Source organism: Bos indicus x Bos taurus, chromosome 29, assembly GCF_003369695.1.
Source record: "Bos indicus x Bos taurus breed Angus x Brahman F1 hybrid chromosome 29, Bos_hybrid_MaternalHap_v2.0, whole genome shotgun sequence".
Classification (NCBI taxonomy): domain Eukaryota; kingdom Metazoa; phylum Chordata; class Mammalia; order Artiodactyla; family Bovidae; genus Bos; species Bos indicus x Bos taurus.
Window position 1 is genome coordinate 33,823,928 of NC_040104.1, and position 26,782 is coordinate 33,850,709.

At 47.0% G+C, this 26,782-nt stretch overlaps 1 protein-coding gene across 11 annotated transcripts in view; it reads right to left on the reverse strand.

The window, feature by feature from the left end:
* Positions 1–26,782, reverse strand: part of TENM4 (teneurin transmembrane protein 4) — a 1,822,236-nt gene that overhangs the window by 28,869 nt on the left and 1,766,585 nt on the right. For all 11 annotated transcript variants that reach the window (XM_027532088.1, XM_027532098.1, XM_027532094.1 and 8 more), the window contains 3 exons: positions 24,786–24,940; positions 17,394–18,271; positions 1,256–1,428 (listed from right to left, as the gene is read on the reverse strand). In XM_027532088.1, the coding sequence (XP_027387889.1) occupies positions 1,256–1,428; positions 17,394–18,271; positions 24,786–24,940 (1,206 nt within the window). The remainder of the gene's footprint in view (positions 1–1,255; positions 1,429–17,393; positions 18,272–24,785; positions 24,941–26,782) is intronic.

Sequence of the window (26,782 nt, forward strand, 5' to 3'; positions counted from 1 at the left end):
ATACCTAGGGTCTGTCCCAACCCATTGCTAAAGGTGCTTGGTGGAGAAGGAATTCCAGGGCTTGATTTCTCTTTCTTTGATTGAAAACTGATATTGTTCCTTGAGTTTTGTTAAAGGCATAGGACTACAGTTGGCATAAAATGGTTGTGGAAATACATGGTCCTTCTCTTACGGTAAATCAAAGTGCCTGTTAATTAATTAATCCAACAAGTACTTCCCAAGCAGTACTATGTGCTGGCCCATGCCAGTCCCTCTGCTTGTTGTCTGAAGAAACTGTCTGAGCAACCCTAGGAAGCAGGACTTGTAATTCAGCCCCATTTTCCAGACCCAGAAACTGAGGATCAGAGAAGAGTGACTCCACCCAGTCCACTCTGGAGCTGGCACAGCAGGTGCAGGGGCCCGGCGTGTCTGCCCTGGAACTGCAGGGCACCATCCACCACGGCTCTCGTTTGCCTTCTTTCCCCAGAGTAGAAACTTGAGGGCCACGGTGATGGGGTGGCAGTCAGTACTAGAATTCGGGGCTTTGACTCTCAGACCAAGACCCTTATTACAGCTTTGTGTCAAAGCTCTGGGGAGTACGCCAGGGAAAAACATCAAATAAGTCTTTCCCTAGTGACCCCTTCTTTTCTTCCATGCTTACCAAGCCCAACAAAGCGACAAGCTCCACTTTGGGTCACCATGCCCCGTGAGAACAATTGTGGCAAACAATTCACAGCAAGGTTACTTCTTTGTGGTTTATCTGAAGCTACAAGATCAACTCATATCAGGTTTTATTTGATGGACACAGAGCAGGGTCTCTTCTCCATAGAGTCCTAGATGAGGAACAAGGCACTCTCACCCGAGATTCAGGGAGGCCTTCTCCAAGGCCCAAATCCCTTTCATAATTAGGTGTAATTATTCTCGTCCTTTGTCCTCGCCAGGCACCAGAGTGAGAGTCGGTCTTTAATCTGGGAGCCACTGGAATGGCCGAATAGCGAGGTCACCTGGATTAACAGCTAATGGATTGTCTACCCTTTGTTCTGCTGATAATGGGATGAGACAATGACTATTACTCTGAAGCTTGGGGGAGAGACTCTACAGGGCTCAGGCTGGTGTGTTTTGCAAATGAGGTGGTGATACAGTGACAAAGCAGTTGTCACGCTTTTCTGTTCTGGGCAGCTGCAGCAGTAGCAGCTTGTTTCTCATGTCATCCTTCTTCAAAGGGGGGCGTCCCCACCCCACCGTCTCCAAGCCCCCAGGCCCCCGGCTGACTTACCTTGCAGCAGCGTATAGAAGGCACCGGAGGCAGACAGGTTGGTGGTTATGGTGACGTCGTCCTTGCTGGAGGTCTCCACCTGGACATGCACTGAGCTGTCTGTATCACTTCGGAAACTGCTCACCTGGCCGGTTGGGAAGGTCACATTTGTCAGGCGGCCAAAGCTGTCGTACCTGAAAACCGAGGAGTGGCTCTGAGTAACAGAGATATAATGGTGCCACTGCTGCAGCCTGGCATGTTCTACCTGATGGCATGGTTTTGCATGGTCCGCTTTTCTTTCTGCTCGGATACATTTCCACGTCTCCAGCATCTCCTTGGACACAACTCCACCTTCTGATATTCAACTGCAGACAGACAACGTCTCTCTCTTGAGTCTTCCTTCCTAATTCTGTAGAGTGGAGATACCCTCCTCACCCTCCAGGATTCCTGTGAGCAATGTGTGGAAGTGCCCTGTTGCTATGAACTAATACTCACTCACTAAGAGCCAGATGATGGTGCCCTGCCAATGCAGGAGACCTAAGAGACTCGGATTCAATCCCTGTTATCAGCAAGATCCCCTGGAGGAGGAAGTGGCAACCCATTCCAGTATTCTTGCCTGGAGAATCCCATGGATAGAGGAGCCTGGTGGGCTACATACAGTTCACAGGGGGCCACAAAGAGCTGGACATGACTTAGAACGTGCATGTGTGCACACACACACCACACCCACACACATACACACCCGAGATGGATGATCAGAGGCAAGGAGTCAAAGTGGATGCTTGAATACCTTCTCAAACCTCCGCCCCCTGCTGCCCCTCTGCCAAGAACTGGTTAAACAGGTTTCTCCTGACCAGCACTGGAGATGGGGCTTCCTAGGAAGCCACAGAGCCTGGGAAAAGGGGACTTTGAGTTCAGACCAGGATTCTGCTGCCACAGAAGGGGGCTAGACAGATGGGTTCCCGTAGCCCCTTCACAACTGGATTTCACATCTGGCACCGAGCAGCGCTCAACACCCACAGCTTTGCTCTGGTGTGGTCTTTGTAAAGCATCACACGTGAATCTTAATTCTCTTTCCCATTCTCCTGAGGATAAAAGAAATAACCTAAAATTTTTCAACACCCACAATATGGCATTCAGATATGGTGCTAGTGCTTTTCATACATTCTTTCCCTTTACCCTCACAACTAGTCTAAAAGACATATATTAGCTCTTTTTTGGAGGACACTCAGAAAGTGAAGTCACTCGCTCCAGGTCACACAGCTAAGTGTGATAGAGCGAAATTAAAACTTAGATCTCTCTGCTTCCAAGCTGACCCTTGCTTCTCTGTCTTCAGAGTGTTTCCAGACCATCTGTTTGCAAGTGTCCACGGCGTGTGCTATCCTACCTGCTACACAGTGGCTGGCAGATGGCAGGGAGCTGGCTACTAACAGGTTTGAAGAGCCTTTCTGGACTTGCGTGTGAATGGGGATGGGTGTCTCAGGTGGTGCTAGCAGTAAAGAATCTGCCTGCCAATGCAGGAAGCACAGGTTAGATCCCTGGGTGGGGAAGCTCCCCTGGAGGAGGGCATGGCAACCCACTCCAGTGTTCTTGCCTGGAGAATTCCATGGACAGAGGAACCTGGCAGGCTACAGTCCGCTCTTTCTGTCCTCATGGCTGGCTGGTACTGATCACGGAATGATAACAGTCCCGGGCACAGTCTGCCACAGAGGAGGTGTTGGTGAAGGTCTTTTGAGTGAATCATCCCAGTCCTCGACTCAAGACTGACTTTAGGGGGAGGGCCAAGGGGCTTTGGGAGAGCTGAATCTTTGGTGCTGAGGTCTGAGGAAGGCAAATGGATGCCCTTTCCATGACGGTAAGAAAAGCAGGGGTTGCAACCGTATACCTCAGGCCTGGGGGTGGTGAGGCAAGGCTGTGCGGATGTATCAGTCCTTTGGGTTCTAGGAGAGGCAGTTCCCTGGTGGCTCAGCTGTTAAAGAATCTGCCTACAGTACAGGAGATCTTGGTTCAATCTCTGGGTTGGGACAATCCCTGGGAGTAGGGAAAGGCTACCCACTCCAGTATTCCGGCCTAGAGAATTCCACAGACTGTACAATCCATGGGGTTGCAAAGAGTCGGACATGACTAAGCAACTTTCACTTTCAGAGGCAGTTAAAGGGTTTGGAAAACTGTTTCCTGTCATGATTCTCTCATTTTTCTCTCTGTACCGAGTCAGGTTCTTGTAAGGGGAGGTCAGTCTGGCTCAGTGGGAAGCAGCGGTGAGCCCTGACCGGGAATGGAGGGTGAGAGGTGCAGAGTGCCCCTCAGAGTGGGTGAGGGCACGACTCTGAAAGACCACTGAGGGCGGTCTCGGGTTAAAGATCTGGGCTGTCTGTCTTAAGGCCTCTCTCTCCTGGAGGAGCTCACAGCTCTGCTCCTGTTAACTCTGGGCGAGGCTGGTGTGCTTTTTAGCCCTTTATGGCTGCTGGAAATTTGAACAGGAAGGAATTTCACAAAAATGTTTACAGCAGCTATCTCTGGGAGTAGAATTACAGGGGATTTTAGTTGCTTCTTTATATGCATTTTATAGTCTCAAGATTTTGAATAATTAACATGGATGATTTTCATCATTAGAAAAGTGCTGTGATGGGACTTCCCTGGTGGTGGTAAAGAATCTGCCTTGCAGTGCAGTGGATGTGGGTTCCATCCCTGGTTGGGGAGCTAAGACCCCATGTACCCAGGGGCGACTAAACCCACGCGCCACAGCTACTGGGCCCGCCAGCTCTGCAACTAAGACCCCAGCCAAATACATATATTAAAAAACGAAGAAAAGAAAAGTGCTGTGACAAGGCAAGTATGCCTCATGAGCATGGTCACCTTGGGGAAGAGGACTTTTTTAATTGCTGGTAATTTTAGAAGTGTCTCATTTAGAGGACATCTGCCAATAACAACCTGTAGGCCAAATATCACTAGAGCATCCCAAATTTTTGAGCCCCAAATCAAGACTCCCCGCTCTCTAACTCCCCATCCCCCACCCCAACAAAAACCCCATTCTGTCCCTTTAACTGCAGTCTATGAATAAGCTGAGTGCTGTCAGATCCCCAGTCATCTTGGAAGGTAACAGGAAGATCCGTTTCAGTCTGACAGTTTCACGGGATGGGCATGCTATTCTAGTCTCTAGTCTCTAGTCTCTAGTCTGGTTCTTTGATCACCTATGATCCATGTACACACTCTTTATTAATCTAATTTCCTGGCCTAACTGGATAAAAAAGATTTTATTACACCATGCAAAATACTTAAAAAGGAGTTCTGGAGTCTTACAATTTTGACTTGACAGATTATTCACTGGACTTCCCTGGTGGCTCAGATGGTAAAGAATCTGCCTACAATGCAGGAGACCTGGGTTTGATCCCTCAGTATGGAAGATCTCCGGGAGAAAGGTATGGCTACTCACTCCAGTATTCTTGCCTGGAGAATTTCATGTCACCTTGATGCTACTTCTGTCAAGGCCCTACTCAAACGCCACCACTTCAGGTCTCCCCATCCATTCTTCTCCCAGTAATCCTCTGGAATGTGCCCTCTGCATCACAACAGCTGATGGACAACCTGTCTCCCGCTTTGGCCTTGGAGCGCCTGAGTTAGGACAGGATCGTGAGGTCCGACAGTCAGGCTGGGAATCTGGATTCCAGCATCTGCCAGCCACTGGACCCTGGAGGACTGGCCTTCAGTTCATCTCAGCTTCCCTAGCATGGGGACTGGGAGAGAGAAGATGATCAGGGGATGGTGGCTGAACAGATAAATGAATGCAGGACTGCACGTGCAAGGCCTCTTCCCTGCTTCTTCAGAGAAGAGAGACCATGATGCACTCACATGCCACTCCCTGCAGACCTACAGAGACCTGACACACAGTAGGTCCCTGATAAACATCTGCTGAATGCACAAATACGGAAACAACCACTTTCACTAAACGATACTTGAGCAATCTCTGTTGGCATCTCCCCAGAGTTTTAGCTTCCAAGCTAGAAAGAGGCTTTGCATAAAGGCATACAATTGTAATTATTATCGAAGGTGGCCTGTAATACATAATTAAATTGAGCCTGAAGACGATACGATGAAAAGGCCGGATGCCGTCAAGATCTGGCTTTCTAGGAGATGGCCAAAAAGCAGTAATTTCCACTCTTCATATTTTCCATTAGAAGGACTGAATGTCTTAATTAAATGAACATCAAACAGCACAGCCCATTTATAGAATTTTCTTGTCTCTTATTCACTCATTTCACCGCTTTCTGGAGCTTGAGAAAGGCCACTGGCTCTCTCTGCCACCTGATCAATTCCTGTGATTATCCCATCCGAACGCCGCTGCTTCTGCCTCTGCGGGGAGGAGCTCGGGCTACCCATTCTCTGGACCTTGACCTTTGCCCTGTGGCCACCTCGGTGTCCCTTTCTCTTCCTGCTACCCAGTTGCTAAGGGAAAGGATGCGGGTGCTTCCCAGCAGGATGCTGGAGACAGGTCTCTATCTGCAGTACCTGGATTCCGACCGCATGAGGGACGACTTCTGGCCAATGGCTTAGATACATCTGTCGCAGCTTTACTTAAATTACTGGCCAATTTTCTTCCTCTCTATCACAGGAGGACAGAAGGAACAGGTCCTTGTGGGAAGGTCCTTGGAGCCAGGTGGTTTAGGCTTTGAATCTAGGCTCTACACTTGCCAGCAATGCAACCCTAGAGGCAGGCATTCAGTTCTGTTCCCTTGTTAACCATCCAACCCCCACCACGAATGCTATTATTTCAGGCAGGTTATACAGCATAACCTTCGTGTGCCTCTGAATTCTCCTCTGTAAGACGTGGGTAATAATACCTGTCTCAGGGAGATACTGTGAAGATCAAACAAGATAACATATTTCAATGCCAGTTCCTTCCAGCGACTGCGGGACCCCATGAGATCACCCTCACTAGACTGTCAACTCCCTGAGGGAAGTGCCTTTGTTCAGTCACTGGTGTATCCCTAGCACTTAGGGGAGTGCCTGGCATAGAGTTCAGTTCAGTCGCTCAGTTGTGTCTGACTCTTTGTGACTCCATGGACTGCAGCACGCCAGGCTTCCCTGTCCATCACCAACTCTTGGAGCTTGATCAACCTTATGTCCATCAAGTCAATGATACCATCCAACCATCTCATCCTCTGTTGTCCCCTTCTCCTCCTGCCTTCAATCTTTCCCAGCATCAGGGTCTTTTTCAATGAGCCAGTTCTTTGCATCAGGTGGCCAAAGTATTGGAGTTTCAGCTTCAGCATCAGTCCTTCCAATGAACACTCAGGACAGATTTCCTTTAGGATAGACCGGTTGGATCTCAGTTCAAGAGACTCTCAAGAGTCTCTGCCAACACCACAGTTCAAAAGCATCAATTCTTCAGTGCTCAGCTTTCTTTATAGTCCAACTCTCACATCCATACATGACCACTGGAAAAACCATAGCTTTGACTAGACAGACCTTTGTTGGCAAAGTAATGTCTTTGCTTTTCAATATGCTGTCTAGGTTGGTCATAGCTTTTATTCCAAGGAGCAAGCATCTTTTAATTTCATGGCTGCAGTCAGCATCTGCAGTGATTTTGGAGCCCAAAAAGGTAAAGTCTGACACTGTCTCCACTGTTTCCCCATCTATTTCCCATGAAGTGATGGGACCAGATGCCATGATCTTCGTTTTCTGAATGTTGAGTTTTAAGAGGCTCTTTAGTTCTTCTTCACTTTCTGCCATAAGGGTGGTGTCATCTGCATATCTGGGGTTATTGATATTTCCAGCAATCTTGATTCCAGCTTGTGCTTCATCCAGCCCAACATTTCGCATAATGTACTCTGCATATAAGTTAAATAAGGAGGGTGACAATATACTCCTTTATGTACTCCTTTCCCGATTTGGGAGCCAGTCTATTGTTCCATGTCCAGTTCAAACTGTTGCTTCTTGACCTGCATACAGATTTCTCAGGAGGCATGTCAGGTGGTCTGGTATTACCATCTCTTGAAGAATTTTCCATAGACTAGATGCTCAATAATGTGAATGAGTGAGTGTAGGTGGAATAATCTGCTCATTCTTTTTTTTCCTGCTTTTCCCAACTTTACCTTGAAGCCTATTCGTTCATACTTTCTGCCTTCCATTCCATTTGCTTCTGAACACGCTGAGTTCAAACTAGGCTTGGGGTGCTCGCGCTGACTGTTTTCTTTGCTGGGAATGCTCTTCCTTCTAACCTTGATAGGGCCAGTTCCTTTTATTACTCATGTTTTAGTTCAAATATTATTATTTCAGCAAGGCCTTCTCCGGTCACCCGTTCTGATGGGTCCTGCCATCCTGATCACATCAATCAGCAATCCGCAACCTTTTCAGCACGAGGGATCAGTTTCGTGGAAGACAGCTTTTCCACAGACTGGGGGCAGGGGATGGTTTCAGGATGGTTCAAGCATGTTACACAGATTGTGCACTTTATTTCTACTATTAATACATCAGCTCCGCCTCGGATCACTGGGCAATAGATCCTGGAGGTTGGGGACCCCTGCATTATCTTATTTTACTGTTTTCACTTCGCATCTTGTTTACCTGCTTACCTGTTTTTTGTCTCTTTTCCCACTAGAATATAAGCTCCACGAAGGCAGGGACCTTGTTTGTATTCTTAGTGCCTGTTGCAGGACCCAGCATGTAAAAGGCACTCAGTACGTATTTCTTGGATGAGTGAATGAATAGTAGATATTTTTGTTTTTTCAAGACCTAGGGTGAGAATAATTAAGCACTCCACCCCTGTTACCCCTCACCTTCTGTAGGAAGGGAAAGTTCACTAATATTCATATAGTACATTTTAGGTATGGAGCACTGTGCTCACAGCCATCTTTGGAGGTGAACATGATTATCATCATTTCACAACCAATGAAACTGAGGCTCAGAAAGATAAATAACTTGCTTAAGATCACATGGCTAATAGAGGCATATAGACTGTGTCAGGTCTGATCTTAAAGCCTGTGTTCTGTCATCAAGCTTCCTGGAAAGATGGTGCCGTTACAAATCAAAACCTTTGTGTTCAACTCTGGTAAAGAAAAGACTGCACTTGGAACTCTGAAGTGGGTAGAGAAGAGGGACAGCTTTCTCTTCGAGACGCTTTTCTTTGCTTCCATTACAGCTGATTCTACAGTGATGCTCAGCCCCCACCTGGGGGGTGTGATGGAGACAGCTAGGTGATCGGTTTCTCACTATTTCCCCCCACCGGCTTTTCTTCACTTGTTTTTCCAAAGCATCTTTGGATTACAGAGAATGAACACACACAGAAGATTCATAGAGTGGTTGCAAACTTGGCTCAGAAGAGGACCACTAGAAGCTATCTTCACACATACTGCAAGCGTTTCTTCTTCGCACTCGATACTTCACACCTTGATCCACTTCACTACACGCACTTGGTGAGGAAAATGCCACACTGCCTTTCTGAGAGTAAACTTTTTGCTGATTGGGCACTTTTTAGTTGGAAAATAAAGATTTGATTTTTTAGGGCTTTCATCTATGATTGTTCCAAACACCACCGTCATCAACAAGAGGAAATGGCCACTGTATTCTCTGTGAATAATTACAGTTCACAGCCCATGCACACCAACAGATCCCTTGACCTTAGGTCTCTGTAACAGAGCGGCATCTCTAAACAGTAGCTACTCCAAAACTGCAGCAGAGGCAGGCTCCTTGTTGGCTCTGCAATAAAAATTTGTCTTTGCTGCCCATTTCCCATAGAATTAACTCCCAACAATGAATTGTAGCCTTCAGCATTTCTAAGAGCTGGCCCACCCTACCTCTGTAGGTCTGAGCTCTCATTGATGTTATATTCGAGGCCATGCATCTGCTAGAAAGTTCTTAGGTAGATCTGGGATTGAACGCTGTCTGCTCTGCCATTCCCTCCTCAGATTCATTTTCTACCCTTCCCTGTGCCCTGACAGGCTGACCTCTGCAGACTGCATCCCTGGGGCCTCCCTTGCAGGCTTGCTTCTGGTTGGGTATAGCCAATGGTAAGCAGTGGTGAGAGACTGCAGGTCAAGAGGAGAAGTTTTCCCTACTCTCTCTCTCTCTTGGTCCTGTATTTCTAATAATGGGTGCATCCACCCCGAATTACAGCTCCTACCAGACGCCTTCTACACAGCTGCAACTCCCACTGGGCTTTAGTAACAATATCTTGTTACTTCCCTGCCTTGCCCTTCAGCCCGAGGGTTGGTAATGGTTGTTCAGTATGTTTAGTGCCTGGGTGCCTCACCGTCCTTCCTTGGTTACCTTATTCTTGCCTGTACCTCTACACCATTTTTTCATTGGAAAGATGTTTTCTTTGCAGGATATAGAAATCTGAGTTGACAGATTTCTTCTTTCTTTTAGCATTTCTGTTTGCTGCTGCTACTGCTAAGTCGCTTCAGTCCTGTCCGACTCTGTGCGACCCCATAGACGGAAGCCCACCGAGCTCTGCCGTCCCTGGGATTCTCCAGGCAAGACCACTGGAGTGGGTTGCCATTTCCTTCTGTTTTCTAGTTTATATGTATTTCTCTTTCCAAATTTCTTCTTCTGATGAGAAGTCTGCTATGATTCTTATCTTTGCTCCTTTGTAAAAAAAAAAAAAAAAAAAAAAAGCCCTGTATGGCACTGCTTTCGGGATTCTCTTTTTCTTTTGTATTCAGCAGTTTGAATATGATATGCATAGGTATCTGTGGGTGTGTATGTACTCATTTTGCTTGGTGTTTTCTGAGATTCTGGGTCTCCGGTTTTGGTGTCTAATTACATATGGATAGTTCTCAACCACTATTTCCTCAAATGTTTCTCCTGCCTTGCTCTTTCTGTCTTCTTCTGGAATTTCAATTAAATGTATACTAGAGCGGTTGATGTCCCCCAGTTCTTAGATGCCCTATTCTATATTCTTTCTTCTTTTCCTCTTTGTGTTTCAGGTTGGATAATTTCTATTGATCTATCTACTTTCCTCAGCTATCTCAACTTTACTGATAAGCCCATAAAAGACAATTTTCACCTCTATGTTCTTCACTTCTCGCATTTCCAATTGATTCTCTCTTACAGTTTCCATTTCTCTGCTGAAATAGCCATCTGATCTTGCATGCTGTCCACCTTTTCCACCGCAGTATTTTATTTTAGCTGCCTGGCATGCAGGGTATTAGATCCCTGACCAGGGGTTGAACCTGGGCCCTTCATAGTGAGCATGAAGAATCTTAGCCACTGGACAACCAGGGAATTCCCTACATAATCTTCCTTAAATTCCTGAGATACAGTTTCAACATCTGTGTCACATCTGAGTGTTCTTCTGACGATATCTTTGTCTCCTGGGAGAGTGCTGCTTTTTCTTGCCTTTTTGTAGATTCAGATGAAAGTGTGACATCTTGTGTAGCACAGTAGAGACTGAGGTAGTAGATTTTGGGTATGAGTTTTCTCCTGCTTGCACTTTAGTGAGAGAGTTTAAGTTAATTTAGTTAGGATTTGGGCTGGCTTTGAAATGTGTTACTTCTAGGGCTAACCCTAATGCATCACAGGCTTTACATTCCTTCAGCAATATCTTGTATTTAGTGTGTGAAAATAGTTTGCCAGAGGGTTTTTTCCCCCAATGTGCCTACTCTATTCTCAGTTTTAGGTCCCATCTTTGTGCCCAGCCTTAGAAAGGGTCTCTTTTTAGGCTCCTGTATTCTTCTTATTGGAGAAGGCAATGGCACCCCACTCCAGTATTCTTGCCTGGAAAATCCCATGGGCGGAGGAGCCTGGTAGCTGCAGTCCATGGGGTCGCTAAGAGTTGGACACGACTAAGCAACTTCACTTTCACTTTGTACTTCTATGCATTGGAGAAGGAAATGGCAACCCACTCCAGTGTTCTTGCCTGGAGAATCCCAGGGACGGGGGAGCCTGGTGGGCTGCTGTCTATGGGGTCGCATAGAGTTGGACACGACTGAAACGACTTAGCAACAAATTCTTCTTATCTCCTTCCCAGTAGTATTCCACTTTTCATTGTTATGTTTAGCTTTTTAGCTAGCAGTGGTGGGTGGTAAGCTTGAGAGAACTCTCTTTTGTTCTCATTGAGCCTCAAACTTATATCAGTATTTGCAAGTATCCCTGAATCTCAGGAGTGTGGCCTCTTCAGTGCTCCTGCCCGCTTTGGGCTGTTCTTCTGGGCCCATTAAGTATTCCTGCTTCTCTTCCAGCAGTAGTTAGAATTTTCTTCCCCTTAGGGCCTAAGTACTAGCGTTCACTGTCCTCTCCACAGATTAAGGCTTTTGTTCCATATGGGAGATCAGGTGAGAAGGATCTGAGTGAAGCAGGTAGAAAGTTGCACCCCCTCCCTTAGCAGCTGCTGTACCCCTCCTCCAGGTCTACCACAGGGATTATTTTCCTACTTTTTCTCTGTACTACCTGCTGGGGTTTGTGGAGAAAAGTTTTGGAGAATGTGGACTCTCCCAATTTCTGCAGCCTCCAAGGGCTACATACTCTCCTGCCAGGACACATTCAGTCTTCATAATTTCCCCAAGCTAAACGCTTTTTTTTTCCCAGGGACTAGTTGCAACCCGGAGAAGGCAATGGCAAGCCACTCCAGTACTCTTGCCTAGAAAATCCTATGGATGGAGGAGCCTGGTGGGCTACAGTCCATGGGGTCGCTATGAGTCGGTCACGACTGAGCGACTTCACTTTCACTTTTCACTTTCACGCAATGGAGAAGGAAATGGCAACCCACTCCAGTGTTCTTGCCTGGAGAATCCCAGGGACGGCAGAGCCTAGTGGGCTGCTGTCTATGGGGTCACACAGAGTCGGACAAGACTGAAGCGACTTAGCAGCAGCAACAGCAGTTGCAACCACCCCAGGGAAGCTGGCACCCACATCTTGTCTCTGATGTGACACTCTGTAAAAGGCCTGTCCACTTGGCTGCCCTGTGACCTCCGAGAAGGAGTTCAAGGAAAACTCATGCATTTGCCATTTGTCTTGCTTATTTTCACTGTAAGGATAGGAACAATGTGTTTTCTGGCTCTTCTGTCCTCAAGCAAAAAGGGGAAGCCAGGTCTCCTCACTGGAACCATTTGAACTGAATTCCGTGTCCTGCTAGGAGCACTGACAGTACTGTAGCTGCGATGGAAACCCAGCATTTTTCTCAGGACAGCATGTTTTTTTTTTTCCTTCCCTTCTTGATTTCCCTTCCCTCCCGAATGTAAATTTCACTCATAAAATAATTACTGAGCACCTCCTAGTTGGCAAACCCCAAGCATGTACAGAGAGGCATTAATTAGGGTCTCAGAGTAGAGAGCTTGAGCATAAGGGTGATGGGAGCTGTCACAGGGCTCTGAGTGCCACAGCCACTTGCCTTATGAAACTTACTCACGCCCATCTAATAAGCCAATTTTGGAACCTGCCTCCTTTTGTCAGGCCGTTTTCTTAGCCAGCAAATGCCACCAGCCCAGAAGCCCAAGTCTGAAATTAATGTTGCCACATGCTAGAGATGAAAGCATTACAGACCCCTTTTAGGTTTCCGACCGGCAGATCTCTGGGTTGAGGGAAGAAAAGGATCCTCGATTCCCCAGAATTATAAACACTTTAAGTCAAGCTGCTTGCTCTGACATGTGAGATGTTTATGTTGGATGTATTAATCTGTTGAGAGGGTCGATAAAGCCAACTTAAAATTTGTTTCAGTAATAGCCTGTGTTATAGGCAAGACTGGGCTGATTTTTTTTTTTTTTAAGTATTAGAGCATTTTGGTTTGGAATCCATTAAGCTGCCCCATGGACCTAAAAGTAGGAAATTCACTGGAGCAATGTGCACTGGCAAAGTCTGTCCAAATCTGTATTGAGAAATACCATAATGATAATAATTTTGATACCATAACTTCTTGGGAGCAACAAAGGTTGCAAAGCATTTTCACTTTCAGCATGTACTTAGTCTTTTGATCCCTCTAATAGCCCTAAAATGGGGTAGGTCAGGCATTATTTCTGTCTGGTTGAGACATGGGTCTGGAAGCCAGCCTGCTCCTGAAATCACATGGCAAATGTCCAGTAAAAATAAGTATCTGGTATCCTTGCTATGTTCACAACCTGAATTGAACCATTCTTCCTGGACCCATCCTGTATAACTCTTTCCCGTCCATTTTGGGTATTCTCAGGAATCTGACCCCTTTCCTGGTTCATACCTTCATCCCTCAGACTTGACACCTGAGTCTGCTCTTCTGATCTGCCCTCTAATTCCTGTGTGTGTGTGTGTGTGTGTGCATGTGCGTGCACATGTGTGTGTTAGTCGCTCAGTCGTGTCTGACTCTTTGTGACCACATGGACTGTAGCCCACTAGGCTCCTCTGTCCATGGAATTCTCCAGGCAAGAACACTGGAGTGGGTTGCCATTCCCTTCTCCAGGGGATCTTCCCAACCCAGGGATCGGACCTGGGTCTCTTGCACTGCAGGCAGATTCTTTACCATCTGAGCCACCAGGGAAGCCCTCCTCTAATTTCTACTAACTTCAATTACAACTTTGGTCTGTTTGTTTGATTAGCTGACTCGAAACTGCTGCCAGGTAAATACCTTACATGCCCAAACAACATCTCTGCAATTACTTAATACTATGGCAACCCATTCCAGTACTCTTGCCTGGAGAATCCCATGGACGCAGGAGCCTGGTGGGCTGCTGTCTATGGGGTCGCACAGAGTCGGACATGACTGAAGCGACTTAGCTACTGCTTGAAATGCTAATACTAATGTTACTTGAAATAATAATAACAACAATTGCTGTCATTTGAGTACTTATGATGAGTCCGATATTGATTTCCATATTTTATCTCACTGAAAATTTGAACCCCAGACTATCCCTATGAAACAGATACAACTTTAGTCCTTAACATACAGATAAGTTACAAAGAATTTAGGTGAACCCAATCAGTGTAGTTGAAAGAACGTGGGCGTATGTTCTGGTTCTGCTCAGTTCTCACTGTGTGATTTTAGACTAGTTACCTACTCTTTCTGTGCCTTGGTTTGATCATCTGTAAAAAACAGGACTGATAATCTCTACCATCTGAGGTTGCTGTGAAGATTAAATGAGAAAGAGCCTGGTACACAGTTGGATCTCAAAAAAAGTGACTTTCACTTTTTTCTTTTAGGGCTTTTATCTTCTGCTTCTGAATACAGCTATGAAGTAGATACTTTGGAATTCCAAATGCAATTTTCTAAAAAGTGATGGTACTAACTTTTCTTTCTTCATAAACCATCAGATATGGCTGTATAATTTCATCAAGGAAGACCGGGAGAGGGGCAGGGGATCCTTGCTGGTAGAGGTGTAGGAAATGCTTTTCAATTTCAGGGCTGGTTGAGAGTAAGGGCTGCAGTGATGTGTAAGCATTTGGTCTTCGATTTGAGAGAGTGACCTTGAGAATGAATCGAGGGCACCGACTTGCTCTGACAAAGAAACCCCTGTATTGGCTAAATAATGTATAAGGGATTTCCATTGGGCAACTGGGGGAAAATTGAATTATTTAATGTATTTCCATTTCGATGAGTTAATCAAGATAATTGCTGTTTTCCTGGATTTTTGTCTTTTTTTTTTTTTTTTGTAATTAACAAGGTGCCCGTATGGAGAAGGGAATTTAGCCAGTGAACTTTGTACAAACTGCTGTGACTTTTTCTTTTTTGGTGCAAATTGTATTCAAAAATCTATGATAGCTCCTTTTGTTTGGGAGCTATCTCTAGGATTGTGAGAAACTGATGCTTGATCAAGGTTGAGAAAAACTTAGGGTTCAAAGATTCAAGTTCATTTGGGATTAACAAACTCCGCACGGGGCAGCAGGGCAGAGCTGCAGGAGCATGAGCTCTGGTATCAGACAGATGTGGGCTGTGACCCCTGTTCTGTGAGGTCTCACTAGACAATAATGAACAAATGAGCCTCTCTGAGCCTCAGTGTCTCCATTTCTGTTTCTTCCAGAGATGATTCGTGGCCTGAATGCAGTAATACAGTTCCTAGCCCATCAGTGATGGGCAGCTAGGCTAGTTCCTTCCCTGTCTCCCATGTACTTGTCTAATATTTGACAGTCTCAGTTGTGTGGAACACGGCTAAAACCTCAAAAAGAAGCTAAAAAAGGATCTAAGTAGAAATAGATGTTACAAGTCTATTCATTAAAATACCTCATAGAGGAACACCCTGGAGATATAATATACATATTTAATTTTGGTGAGGATTATAATAAGCTGAATGTCTGGTTCTCTGACTACACGTACATTTAAGAACCCCTACCCTGGATGAAGAGAAGGGAAGCGAGCTACTGAAGTCAGCTGAAACGACGATACGATAGCGCCACATGGAGGGAGGAGGTGGTAAAACTAAGGATTAGGCCCAGGAGCAAAGAGCTGTTTAGAATCACTTCAGGCAGGAATGGACGGGTCTATAGCCTCATTTCCCGGGAACTAGCTTCATATCGAGGTAGGAGACAGATGGGCCCCCGGGATAGACACCCGCTATTTGTCGAGTAGAGTAAAATTCAAGCTTTGTTCTCACCCAGACACTCCAAGGACAAAGCTAGTGGCAAAAGCTGAGCTCTGCTAAAGTAAAGCGGTAAGAGGCCCACTCCTGAGGCCAAGGACGACCTCCCTGCCTGCCCACGTGCAGGGAGGCTCCTCGGGGGTCGAAAGGGAGGGGACCCTACCCCGTAAGTGTGGATATGCACCCACAGGCCTCTGTGGTGGGATCCACCTTAGCGAAAAGTTGTGCACGCATCCTGGGGAGGGTCCTAGGACCGACCAGTCAGGGGTGAAGAAAGAAACTAGACAATCGGTCAAAAGTAAACAAAGACTAGGAAGGATGATGCTAGATAGGTGATTTAAATACCTTCTTACTGTGCGCCTCCTCATTCAGGATGCCCACACTCGTCTCCGCATGTGTGTCTCTGAATTACCGCATTCCTCTTCATTACAGAGGATGACCATACCCTTTCTCTCTGGGTGTGTATCTCTGCCCTGCTTCTGAGTCAGATAAACAAACTCTTTTCCTGTGTGCTCTCCCAGACATTATGTTGTGTCTCTAATAATAAACTTTCTGTTTTTATAGGTTTTGCCTCCTTGAAACATTCTTGCTTTCAAACTGTGGCAAGAGTCAGGGCCACTGTACTTCTAGCCTCTAATCCCTGGTTTTCTAGTGACTAGGATTCCTGGTTTTCATCCAGGCTACCCAGGTTCAATCCCAGGGCAGGGAGCTGAGATCTTTCTTCAGGACCTCACACTGCTGTTTCTCTGAGATCAATTTGGCAGCATCAAATGCCTTGTTTCTTATTAACGACCTTGACTCATAAAATAAAGATTTATGACTGTATAATGAGAAGGGAGGCATCTAATGCACTTCATAAATTCCATCCAAAATGTTAAAAGTGAAAGAAAAAGTTTTGAATTATAAAGATGTGGACGTGTGAAGTGAGTTAGAAAGAGAAAGATAAATACTGTATTCTAACACATATATACGGAATCTAGAAAAATGGTACTGAAGAATTTATTTACAGGGCAACAGTGGAGAAAGACATAGGAACAGACTTATGGACATGGGGAGAGGGTGAGGTGTATGGAAAGGGTAACATGGAAACTTACATTACCATATGTTAACTAGATAGCCAACGGGAATTTGCTGTATGTCTCAGGAAACTCAAACAGGGACTCTGTATCAACCTAGAGGGGTGGGATGGGGAGGGAGATGGGAGGGAGGTTCAAGAGGGAGGGAATATATGTATACCTGTGGCTGATTCATGTTGAGGTTTGACAGAAAACAGCAAAATTCTGTAAAGCAATTATCCTTCAATAAAAAATAAATTACTTTTAAAAAAAGATGTGGACTTGGATCATGTGGACAATTGCTGACACTTAACCAAGTACTTTCTATCTATGTCACCTCCCTGTAGTGAGTCCATTTTACAGAGGTGGAAGCTGAGGCCTAGGGAGATTAAGTCCACAGGGAAAGCTGGATTCAGGCCCAGCTTCTCTGACTTCAAAGCTCATGCCTTTCCTCCTACACCATATTCCTTCCTAGGAGTAATCATCTGGGTTATTAACATGCAGAACATGTAATTGGTCATGGTTTGCATCTCAAGTGAATTAAAATAAAAGACATCCATAAATGAACGCTTCATCAGTTTACCTCTAATTCTACAGTGTGGCCATGAAACAAAACCACCAAATACTTACTCATAAAACGTTGTCCATCCATTTTCATTGCTCTTGGTGGCTAGCAGGCCAGAGTTGCCGTGGTACGTCATCATGGCCAACTCGTGTCCTTGTGTGGTTACGCTCTTGAGTGCGCTGTTGGTGCCCATGGTCACCCAGTACACCTGGCCATCCGGGACCACCAGCCAGAGGGGCATCCCCGTGGAGTCTCTGCGGACGTTGACCATGTTGCCGTTGTTGTCTGTGATGAGCGTGACGTCACCATCTCCGGTGTAGGTGAAGTTGTACAGGTAATCTCCCGTGGGGAGGCTTTGGGTGTACAGATGCTTGCCACTGGTATCAAACAGGTAGAGCTCCTGGTCGATCGGGGAGGACAGCTCATACATGTTCTGGGTGTTGAGGAAAGGCTTGTTCTTCCTGATAAACCGGATTCGGATATTCCCAAGGTCGGCCACATAAAGCTCCCCGTCAGCACACACAGCCAAGGAAGATGGGATATTCAGCTTCGCGTCTTTGGCATAGCCATCATCTCCAGAGAAACAATCACAGTTGGCATCATTTTTACAGTCACAGCCACTGGGGGCCCCAGCAACCAGTGAGATTTCTCCGCTGGTGGTGACCTGCCTGATGCGGTTGATCTTCTTCTCGTCGGTCTCAGCAATATACAGGACCCCATTGTGAGAGACGGCCAAGGCAGTGGCCGACTCCAGGGTCGCGTGCACGGCCACCTTGCTCAGCAGGAAGTGGTCGATGCCGGGCACCTGGCAGTGCATGGGCCTCCCGGCGACGATGCGCACCTGGTGGTTTTCAGAGATCTGCAAGACCACGTTGTTGTCCAGGACGTAGAGGGAGTTGTCCATCGGGTTGACTGCTAAGTCTGTGGGCCACTCCAGGCGAACCTGATGATGGAGACACGGACACTCAGATGCCTGGCGAGGTGCCCACCACCGATCATCCCACACCCTGTAGAGCCCTGGGTCGCTGTAGAGTGGACCAAACGCCAGCACAGGCAGTCCTGCCTGATCAGCAGGCAGCAGCCTGTTATCACCCGCAGATATCAGCCCCTGATCAGACAGAAACTATGCGAGAGCCCCACCGAGACATCTGATGGTCTATGTTAGACTGACAAAACCCAGAGAAGGGGATAACAAACAAACAAACAAAAGGAACAGGTGAGAAGAGAGACTTCCGAGTCAGACACGCCTGGATTCAGATCCCCGTTCCCTCACTTACAGCCTTGGGCAAGTTACTTTGCCTCTCTGAGCCTCAATATCCACATCTGTGAGATAAGTAATGGCAATAGTCCCGAGGGTCTGACCCCCTCAGAAGTTCTCAAAGAATGGCAGCTAATGTTACTGAGGTGGGAGGGGAAGGCAGATGGAGTCTGGAGGCTGAAGGAGAAGTTGTTTAGAGGCTTAAGGAAGATCTTACGTGAATTGTTGCTAAACTCATGGCAGAGGATTTCTCAGTTCATGGAGTAACACATGGCTAGGGGCTGGGGATGTAAAGTGAATGCAACCCTGGCCCCTGTCTGACATAGTTGCAGACCTGTGAGTCTCAAATCTGGCTACACAGGAAGGACCCGTGGTGATTTAAGAAAGTATTGACGCTAAAATTCCATCTCTGATCAATTAAGTTAGATCCCTGGGTATGGAGCTCTGGGAAAGGCACAAAAGCATCCTGGATGATCCTAATATGTGCCTGGGAATCAAAACTGGATCTTTCTCCTTCAAGGGTGATCTCTGGCCTGAGAGCGTTGGCATCGCCTGAGAGCTGGTCAGTATAGCAGAATGGTAGGCTCCACCCCAAACCTACTGAATCTGAATTGGCATTTCAACAAAATCCCTCGGAGGCTGCTGCACATGCATATTGAAGTTGGTGATACGATGGTTTCTAGTACCTCAGAGAACAAGTCCACCTGGGAGAGATGAACAACGTCAGCTACGGGAATGGAGGGTTCAGAGGTCCTGCGCCCCAGGTCTGAGCCTCCTCTGAGCCAGGCCGGGATGCCAGCAGGGATCACAGCGGGCTGGCCTGCAGGTGGGCACGCAGGGGACTGCAGCCTGGCAGGTCTAAGGTCAGGATACTCTTTCTTGCCTTGGTGGCCTTGGAGGCTGGGATGTTGGGTATCTCGCCCTGGGAGGTGCTGGCACTAAGGGAAGCCCTTTGCCAGCTGTGTTCCCCGAGAGATCCAGCCACAATGCATGTAGGCGGACAGCTGCTGCCTGCACTTGCCTTATCCACCCCACTGCTGGGGACTCTTCGCCTTAGGATCCTGAGCCTCCAACAAGTCCTTGACATTCCATCCAACTTGGGGCTTATTTAAATAAATGTTACACGTTTGAGTGAGCAATTTCTCTTCCAGAAATTTACACTGTACACCCCTGACTACAGAGGTGCTTATCACAGCCATTTTTAATAACGCTGAAAGGCTGGAACCAACCCAGATGCTTGATGACAGAGACCTGGCCGAAGAAATTATAGTCCATCTCACGCACCCACAGGTTAGAGCACTCTGTGCAGCAGTTAAAGTGACGTCACAGATGGATACTTAACGACACGGGAGGATGTTTGCTACATATTAAGTAGAAAGAACAGTTTGAAGATCTGTCATCACAGTGTGATCCCAACTGGGGGAACCAGACAACAATAAAGTAGATAGATGATGGACAGAAGCGGGGTTAAAAGCTTGAGGGTTATATACGGAAACGTTAACCGGTATTGGGAGGAGAGGGAATTTTAACTTTCTTCTTTGTCACTTAAAATTTTTTATATTTCCTGCAATGTGCAAGTGGGAGTTGACTATAGTGAAAAGAAACCCCAGAAGACAATACACCTCTGAGACGTGGCCACCTCCATCTGGCCCTTGAGCTCAGGGCCCTTCTCAGCACGGAGCAGGCCCTGCCAGCCGCACTGCTCCGAGGGTCTGCTTGCTCCCTCGCCCCCGGCCTGGGCCCCCTCTGCCCCACAGCACAGGGGGTGCCAGGCAACGCCAGCACCAGCGGCTGGGCTGCCTCCCTTCACACTTCCCAGCACTCCCCGGAGCACAGCATCACAGCTGCCTTCGGCTGCATCAAGAACACAGTTTACTCTCAAGTGACAGGGGAATTTTCAATTTCCTAAAGCCCATTTCTTGTCAACACTGGCTGCTAAATATTTTATGCCCTCTGGCCCTGTGGTGCCTTGGGGACATGCTTGCCGAGACCTTTCTGCCCGTCATTATGATGAAAAGACGGCTCCTTGATGGGTGGGGGAACCTGGGAGGGAGAGGGAGAGGAAGCGGGGAGGAGGGAAGGACAAGCCTCTCCTACTCTCTCCTGCGTGCACATGTGCACATAGCCACCCAGGAAAGAAGGCGAAAGAAGTGCGCTTGGAGTCATGGTGCGTGTGTGATGGTTCTGGACCAAGTACCTATGCTGCTCTGATTTTACCTCTCTGTTAGCGATGACCCCGTGGAGGCTTCACTTCCCATCACCAGAACGGAGGGACATTACAGTTTCTGAGGTCCCTCCCCTCCAGCTCGCACTTCTGTCATCCTGAGATGCAATCAAGCTCCCTCCCCCTCCCCCAGAGCATGCTGTGCCTTTATTAAAGCTCCCTGACTTGACTGCCTCATTGCAGAGTTATTTGCAAAAACGGATCATCAAATGGATGGACGAATGACTGACTGGTGAATGGCGTAGAGAGAGGGAGGGATTGGGGGTCTGGACACTTTACTTCTTAGTTCAGTCCACCAGTGACCACAGGTGTGACCTTCCTCAAGTTACACAAGTGCCTTGAACTTCTTTCCTCATATGTAGATGGTGCTAATAAATCTTATATGAGTAGTCGTGAGGATCAAACGAGACGATGCACAAGGACATTCTTTGTAAATTACAAAGAGAATGAATACTTACAGCCCATTATTAGCTGCCAGACACTGTGTGGGGCTCTTATGTAATATTTATTACCCCCTTCTACATATGGGAAAGAAGTTCAAAATGCTTTACATGATATCATGAAAAAAATTTCCTTTCTGCACCCCTGAGGGAACCTAGCACAGAGCTCTGCATTTATAATCACATTTTCCTTCACCAAGTCTGTTTCCCCATCTATAAAATGGGGTATGCAATACCTACCTTGAGGGATTATTGTTGTTGTTATTGTTATTGTAGCGACTGTTATTGTCAGTCGCTAAGTGGTGTCCGACTCTTTGTGACTCCACGAGGGATTACGGTGACAATTAAACAAGAAAAGTTGTCATATCCATCTCTGTGTCCCCATTTGTAAGAGTGCCTGCACACAGTACGTTCTCAGGAAATCATTTTGGACTATGGACAGGGTGATGATACTCAGTGTCTGTGGTGGCCGCAGGCTGCAGAGTTGAGAACTCATGCCTGGTTCTGAATGGATGCTCTGGACAGATGGCAGCACCTCCCATTACGTCTCTACTCTCTGCCTCCCTCTATTTTCTCCTCCCACCTGGTCTTCAGTCCAAGAGAGCTCCCTGGTTCTCCTCCTTGCATTCTTATTTTTAAACTTCTGCTCAATCACTTTGATTTATTTTAAAATTCATTAAAGTACATGAAAAGTTTTCTAATTTATGGCTTTCCCCACCCCCCAAATTTAAAGTTAATGCCATTTGCCTAATTTTCTTTCAGCCATGAAAGGTTTTCTTCACATTTCTAACAAGAATTTGTTCATTCCATTAGTTTTCTTTTTTTTTTTTGTACACATGTTCCCAATCCTGAACCCCCCTCCCACCTCCCTCGCCATACCATCCGTCTGTGTCATCCCAGTGCACCAGCCCTGAGCATCCTGTATCATGCATTGAACCTGGACTGGTGATTCATTTCACATATGATATTATACATGTTTCAATGCCATTCTCCCAAATCATCCCACCCTCGCCCTCACCCACAGAGTCCCATGCCAGTCAGAATGGCTGCGATCCAAAAGTCTACAAGCAATATATGCTGGAGAGGGTGTGAAGAAAAGGGAACCCTCTTACACTGTTGGTGGGAATGCAAACTAGTACAGCCACTATGGAGAACAGTGTGGAGTTTCCTTAAAAAACTGGAAATAGAACTGCCTTATGACCCAGCAATCCCACTGCTGGGCATACACACCAAGGAAACCAGAATTGAAAGAGACACGTGTACCCCAATGTTCATCGCAGCACTGTTTACAATAGCCAGACATGGAAGCAACCTAGATGTCCATCAGCAGACGAATGGAGAAGAAAGCTGTGCTACATATACACAATAGAGTATTACTCAGCCATTAAAAAGAATACATTTGAATCAGTTCTAATGAGGTGGATGAAACTGGAGCCTATTATACAGAGTGAAGTAAGCCAGAAAGAAAAACACCAATACAGTATACTAATGCATATATATGGAATTTAGAAAGATGGTAATGATAATCCCTTTGCATTCTTCCCTCTGAGCGGTTTCTCATTTCTCTGCCTCACCTCCCTGCTCCACACAGCACAGTAAAGCAGCTGCATGTTTGTGATAGAGGAAGCTCTGAGGATGAAAGCCAGGCCCCTTCCCATATGCATGTATAAGAGTTTATGGCTATGTCAGAGAGTGTCGTAAAAAGAATCCTGTGCTTCAATTCGGATGAGGGCGGTGAGGACCAGGGACATGGAGATTTCAGTCCAGGATTTCTGAATTTAAGCGTGGATTTTTTTCCCCCCTCCACAATATGCCAGTTGTCTTCCAAGACTTTGATCTGGCTGCTTGGCAGCACCTCCAGCTAAAGCTACACAATTTTCCAACGTGTGGATTGAAATTTTTCGGCACCCTGTGCTGGCTGGTGGAGGGCCCATTTGGAGAACTGAAGAGACTTGGACGTAACATCCTCAGGCTGTGGCTGCTTCCTGACGGGGTAAATCAAGCTTGCTCATAGACTGGAGAGGGAAACCCTCGAGCCAGCAAGGGGAAGCCTGCCAAATTGGAAAGACGGGTGGCAGAGAACAAATTCCCACTCGGGAGCATAACAATCAGTAGCTGGTGCAGAGGGAAACCACACCAGCACCGGACAGGGAAGCACGCAGCTGCGGGACGGCCGGCAGCAGCCCTGAGGTCCGGGTGAGGGGCTCGGCGACACGCTGGGAGCAGGGGCGGGCATGAGCCAGGGAGCCTCCTCGCCTCCGTCACCTGTTGAACCCAGGCAGCAGGTTGGCAGTGAGTGGCAAAGGGCCTGTATGCAGGCTCCCCTAGAAGTGAGGGTGTTTAAAAAGCCAAGTGTGCCCACTGCTAACACCAAATCCAAATTTAATGTGATTTGAACCTCCTTGTATCTCTGGCTTTGCTAATATTGACAAGATGGATATTCACTGATTCAGCGCCAGCCAGATTCTACTAAAGGATTGAGCAATAAAGGACACATCCCTTCTCAAGTCACTGTAGGACAAACTAGGGACACGCTGAACAGCAGCCAGAACCTTGTGTCTCTCTTGGGTCTACATGGGGCTCCTGGAGCCCACTCGCTGAGGTTCAAACCCTGGTGTGGTAAGGCAAGTCCTTTCCTTACTGGCTGCAAAGCACACTCCAGTTCCAACTCCTGCTTCTTCCTTCTACGAACCCTGTCCTCAGTGCTCAATCTTCCAATGTTCCTTGAATGTTTCCGGCCCACTAACACCTTTGTGCCATTGCACACGCAGTTTCCATTGTGTGAAATGTCTCCTTTCTTCCTGCCACCCAACAAACTCCTATTCAGCTTTCACAAGCTAGCAAAGTCACCTCCTCTGTGAAAGCGGGACTAGAATTTCTGTTTAGTGAGCCCTTCCGGAGCGCCGAGTGGTGCTCGGAGCTCTTGCATACATCGTTTCCGTATTCTCAAGGCAATCCTGCCAGGACAACATCAATTACTCTTATTTTAGAGACATGAAAAGCGAGGCTCAGAGGACCTCAGCAACTTGTCTAAAGTTATACAGCTGGTGAGTGGCAAAGATGGGATTCAATCAATCCACTAATGAATTAATCAACAAACGAGTATTGGGTGTGCTCCTGTGTACCAGGCACCCTGGTTACAGCAGAGGAAAAGATGGACAGAATTCCTGTCCTCACGTAGCTTACAGCCTAGAGGGAGAACAGGCAATGTTCAAGTATCTGTGAGTTCATGAGGTTACGGATTTAAATTTACACTGTATGAGGCTCTCCTGCCTTCGAGGGCTGCATGGGGCAGATTTCTTCAGCCCTCCGGGTCTTCCTGTGTCACCCATTTGTCACCTCTGATGGTGACCATCCAGAGCCCCACACTGTGCTGGACTCACCTATGCGTCCTTAATGCTCTTAAGAGGCCCTGCACCAAGAGTGTGCTCACAAGCCTTGTGCAACACAAAGACGAACAGCCAGCAGGCAAGCCAGGTGCCCACGAGAGGACAAGCATGCTGACCCAGGGCCCCAGCAGACAAAACCTCCTTACCTGAGAGATATCCATCACAGAGTCACAGCTCAGGGGCCGGGCCGAACTGAGATCGTTGGAGCCCAGCAGGGTGGAGATGACCCCGTTCTGATCAATGCGTCTGATCATGGTGCCGTCCACGAAATAGATCAGCCCCGACTTGTCCACTGTGATGCCTGGGGTGGAGAAGCCCAAACAGGACATCCAGCCTTAGAGGTGGTTAACAACCCGAGTACTCAGGGAAACGTGCAGGGTGATGGGCACATCTCCTCTATGATTTGATTAGATCTTCCCTACGACATTCATCCCCTCTCTGAAGACAGCTGCCCAAGGGCTTGTACAAAGGGGATCAGCACAGGCCTCTGGTTGTTCTACCTTGCTGCCTCTGGAGATATTTACCTATCATCTCAGTCATCCACAAAACCTGGACTCATAACTGCCGGGAGTTAAGCACTAGAGGTAGTGGCAAGGAGGAGCATTTTCAATGTCAAATGATGGACTATGTAAATTACCCTACTTCTGAAGACCTGAAATTATAATCATCAAATCCCTTTGATTGCAGTAATCTTTCTTTTCTTCCAGGACAATCATCCCTCACGCTTTTCTAGTCTATTACTATTTGATGTTATTCTATTCTAATTTTTAATTTCTTTGGCCACACCATGCAATTTGCAGGATGTTAGTTCTCTGACCAGAGATTGAACCAGGCTCCCTGCAGTGGAAGTGTGGAGTCCTAACCACTGGACCACCAGGGAGTTCTCTATTACTATTTTAGTTTCGTTGGTTATTTTCGAATTATAGAGCCTAAAAAAGAATCCTTTGGATTCGTGTAGGGAATATTGGTGAATTTAAAGTCTAACAAAGGCACAATGAAAGGCACAATGAATTATCCAACGTTCCTTTCCTCCAGTTGCTAGACTATCCCGCCTGCTGACTTTCTCCAGGGCCACCTGTGTGACCTCAGGCAAGTCACTGGATGTCCTTGCATTTGTTTTCTTAGCTGTGAAATGAAAAGACTGTTCCAGATCTGTATTTCTCACGTTTGGATGTGTATGACAATCACCCGGGAGCTGGCTAAAAGGCACCATCCCCCCAGGCACCTGGTTCACTAAATCTCAAGTGCAGCCTGAACATCTGCCTGTATTTTTGACCAGTGCCCTGGGTGATAATGACGTAAAAAGATATAAATCAAAGTTTGAGAACCACCCTGGTAAGGGAGGACTTCTTAACCAGTGATATGGATAAGAATCGCCTGAAGAATCTTTAAATACATGTATTTATACACACCCCTCTGCTTGGTCTCACTCCCAGAAACACCATTAATCAGTCACAGGTTGGCTGGGACTAGGACCAAGGCTCAGGGGTGATACTGACACTCCAGGTCCAGAATCACAGGAGTCAGACATACCCTATAGAAGTGTGAACCGCTGAGGGGTCCTGGGGCCGAGAGACAGACAGGGTGTGCCCCTGAGGAATGCGCGGTCTAGCTGAGGGAGCACAGGAATCACTTTGGACCCAGGGAGTGACAGAAGCCACAGCGGTTCATGGGGAAATAAAGGAGATTCTGGTCAGTTTCATCTTGTTTTTTCTGGGGCAGGAACTGAAAGAAGGGGTCAGGAAAAACTTCACAGAGGTGGAGATGTTTAAAGTTAAAAAGCCTCCCAGTTATACAACCTTGGGGTAGTCACTTCACTTCCAGGATAAACCACTTCCAGGATAAACTTCACTTCACTTCATGGATGAAATGTGGGTAATAACATCTAACCTGTAATAGTTAGCCCTTGATTATTGGAACGATTTAGAATTATGAGAACACGAAACCCACCCTGGGCTTGCTCTCAAGGGCCCACAGGTCTATGACTGGTCAGGAGGGTGGGGTTAAGACAGCCAAGGGCCTCTGCGTGGTGAACACCCACGGGAGCTGGGCTTCCTCCTGCCCGCTGCCTTAGGCTGTTCAGGGCTGAACACTGATTTCACGTGGAGGACTGGAGGCCTTAAAGTGGGGGCCGTCCTCCTTC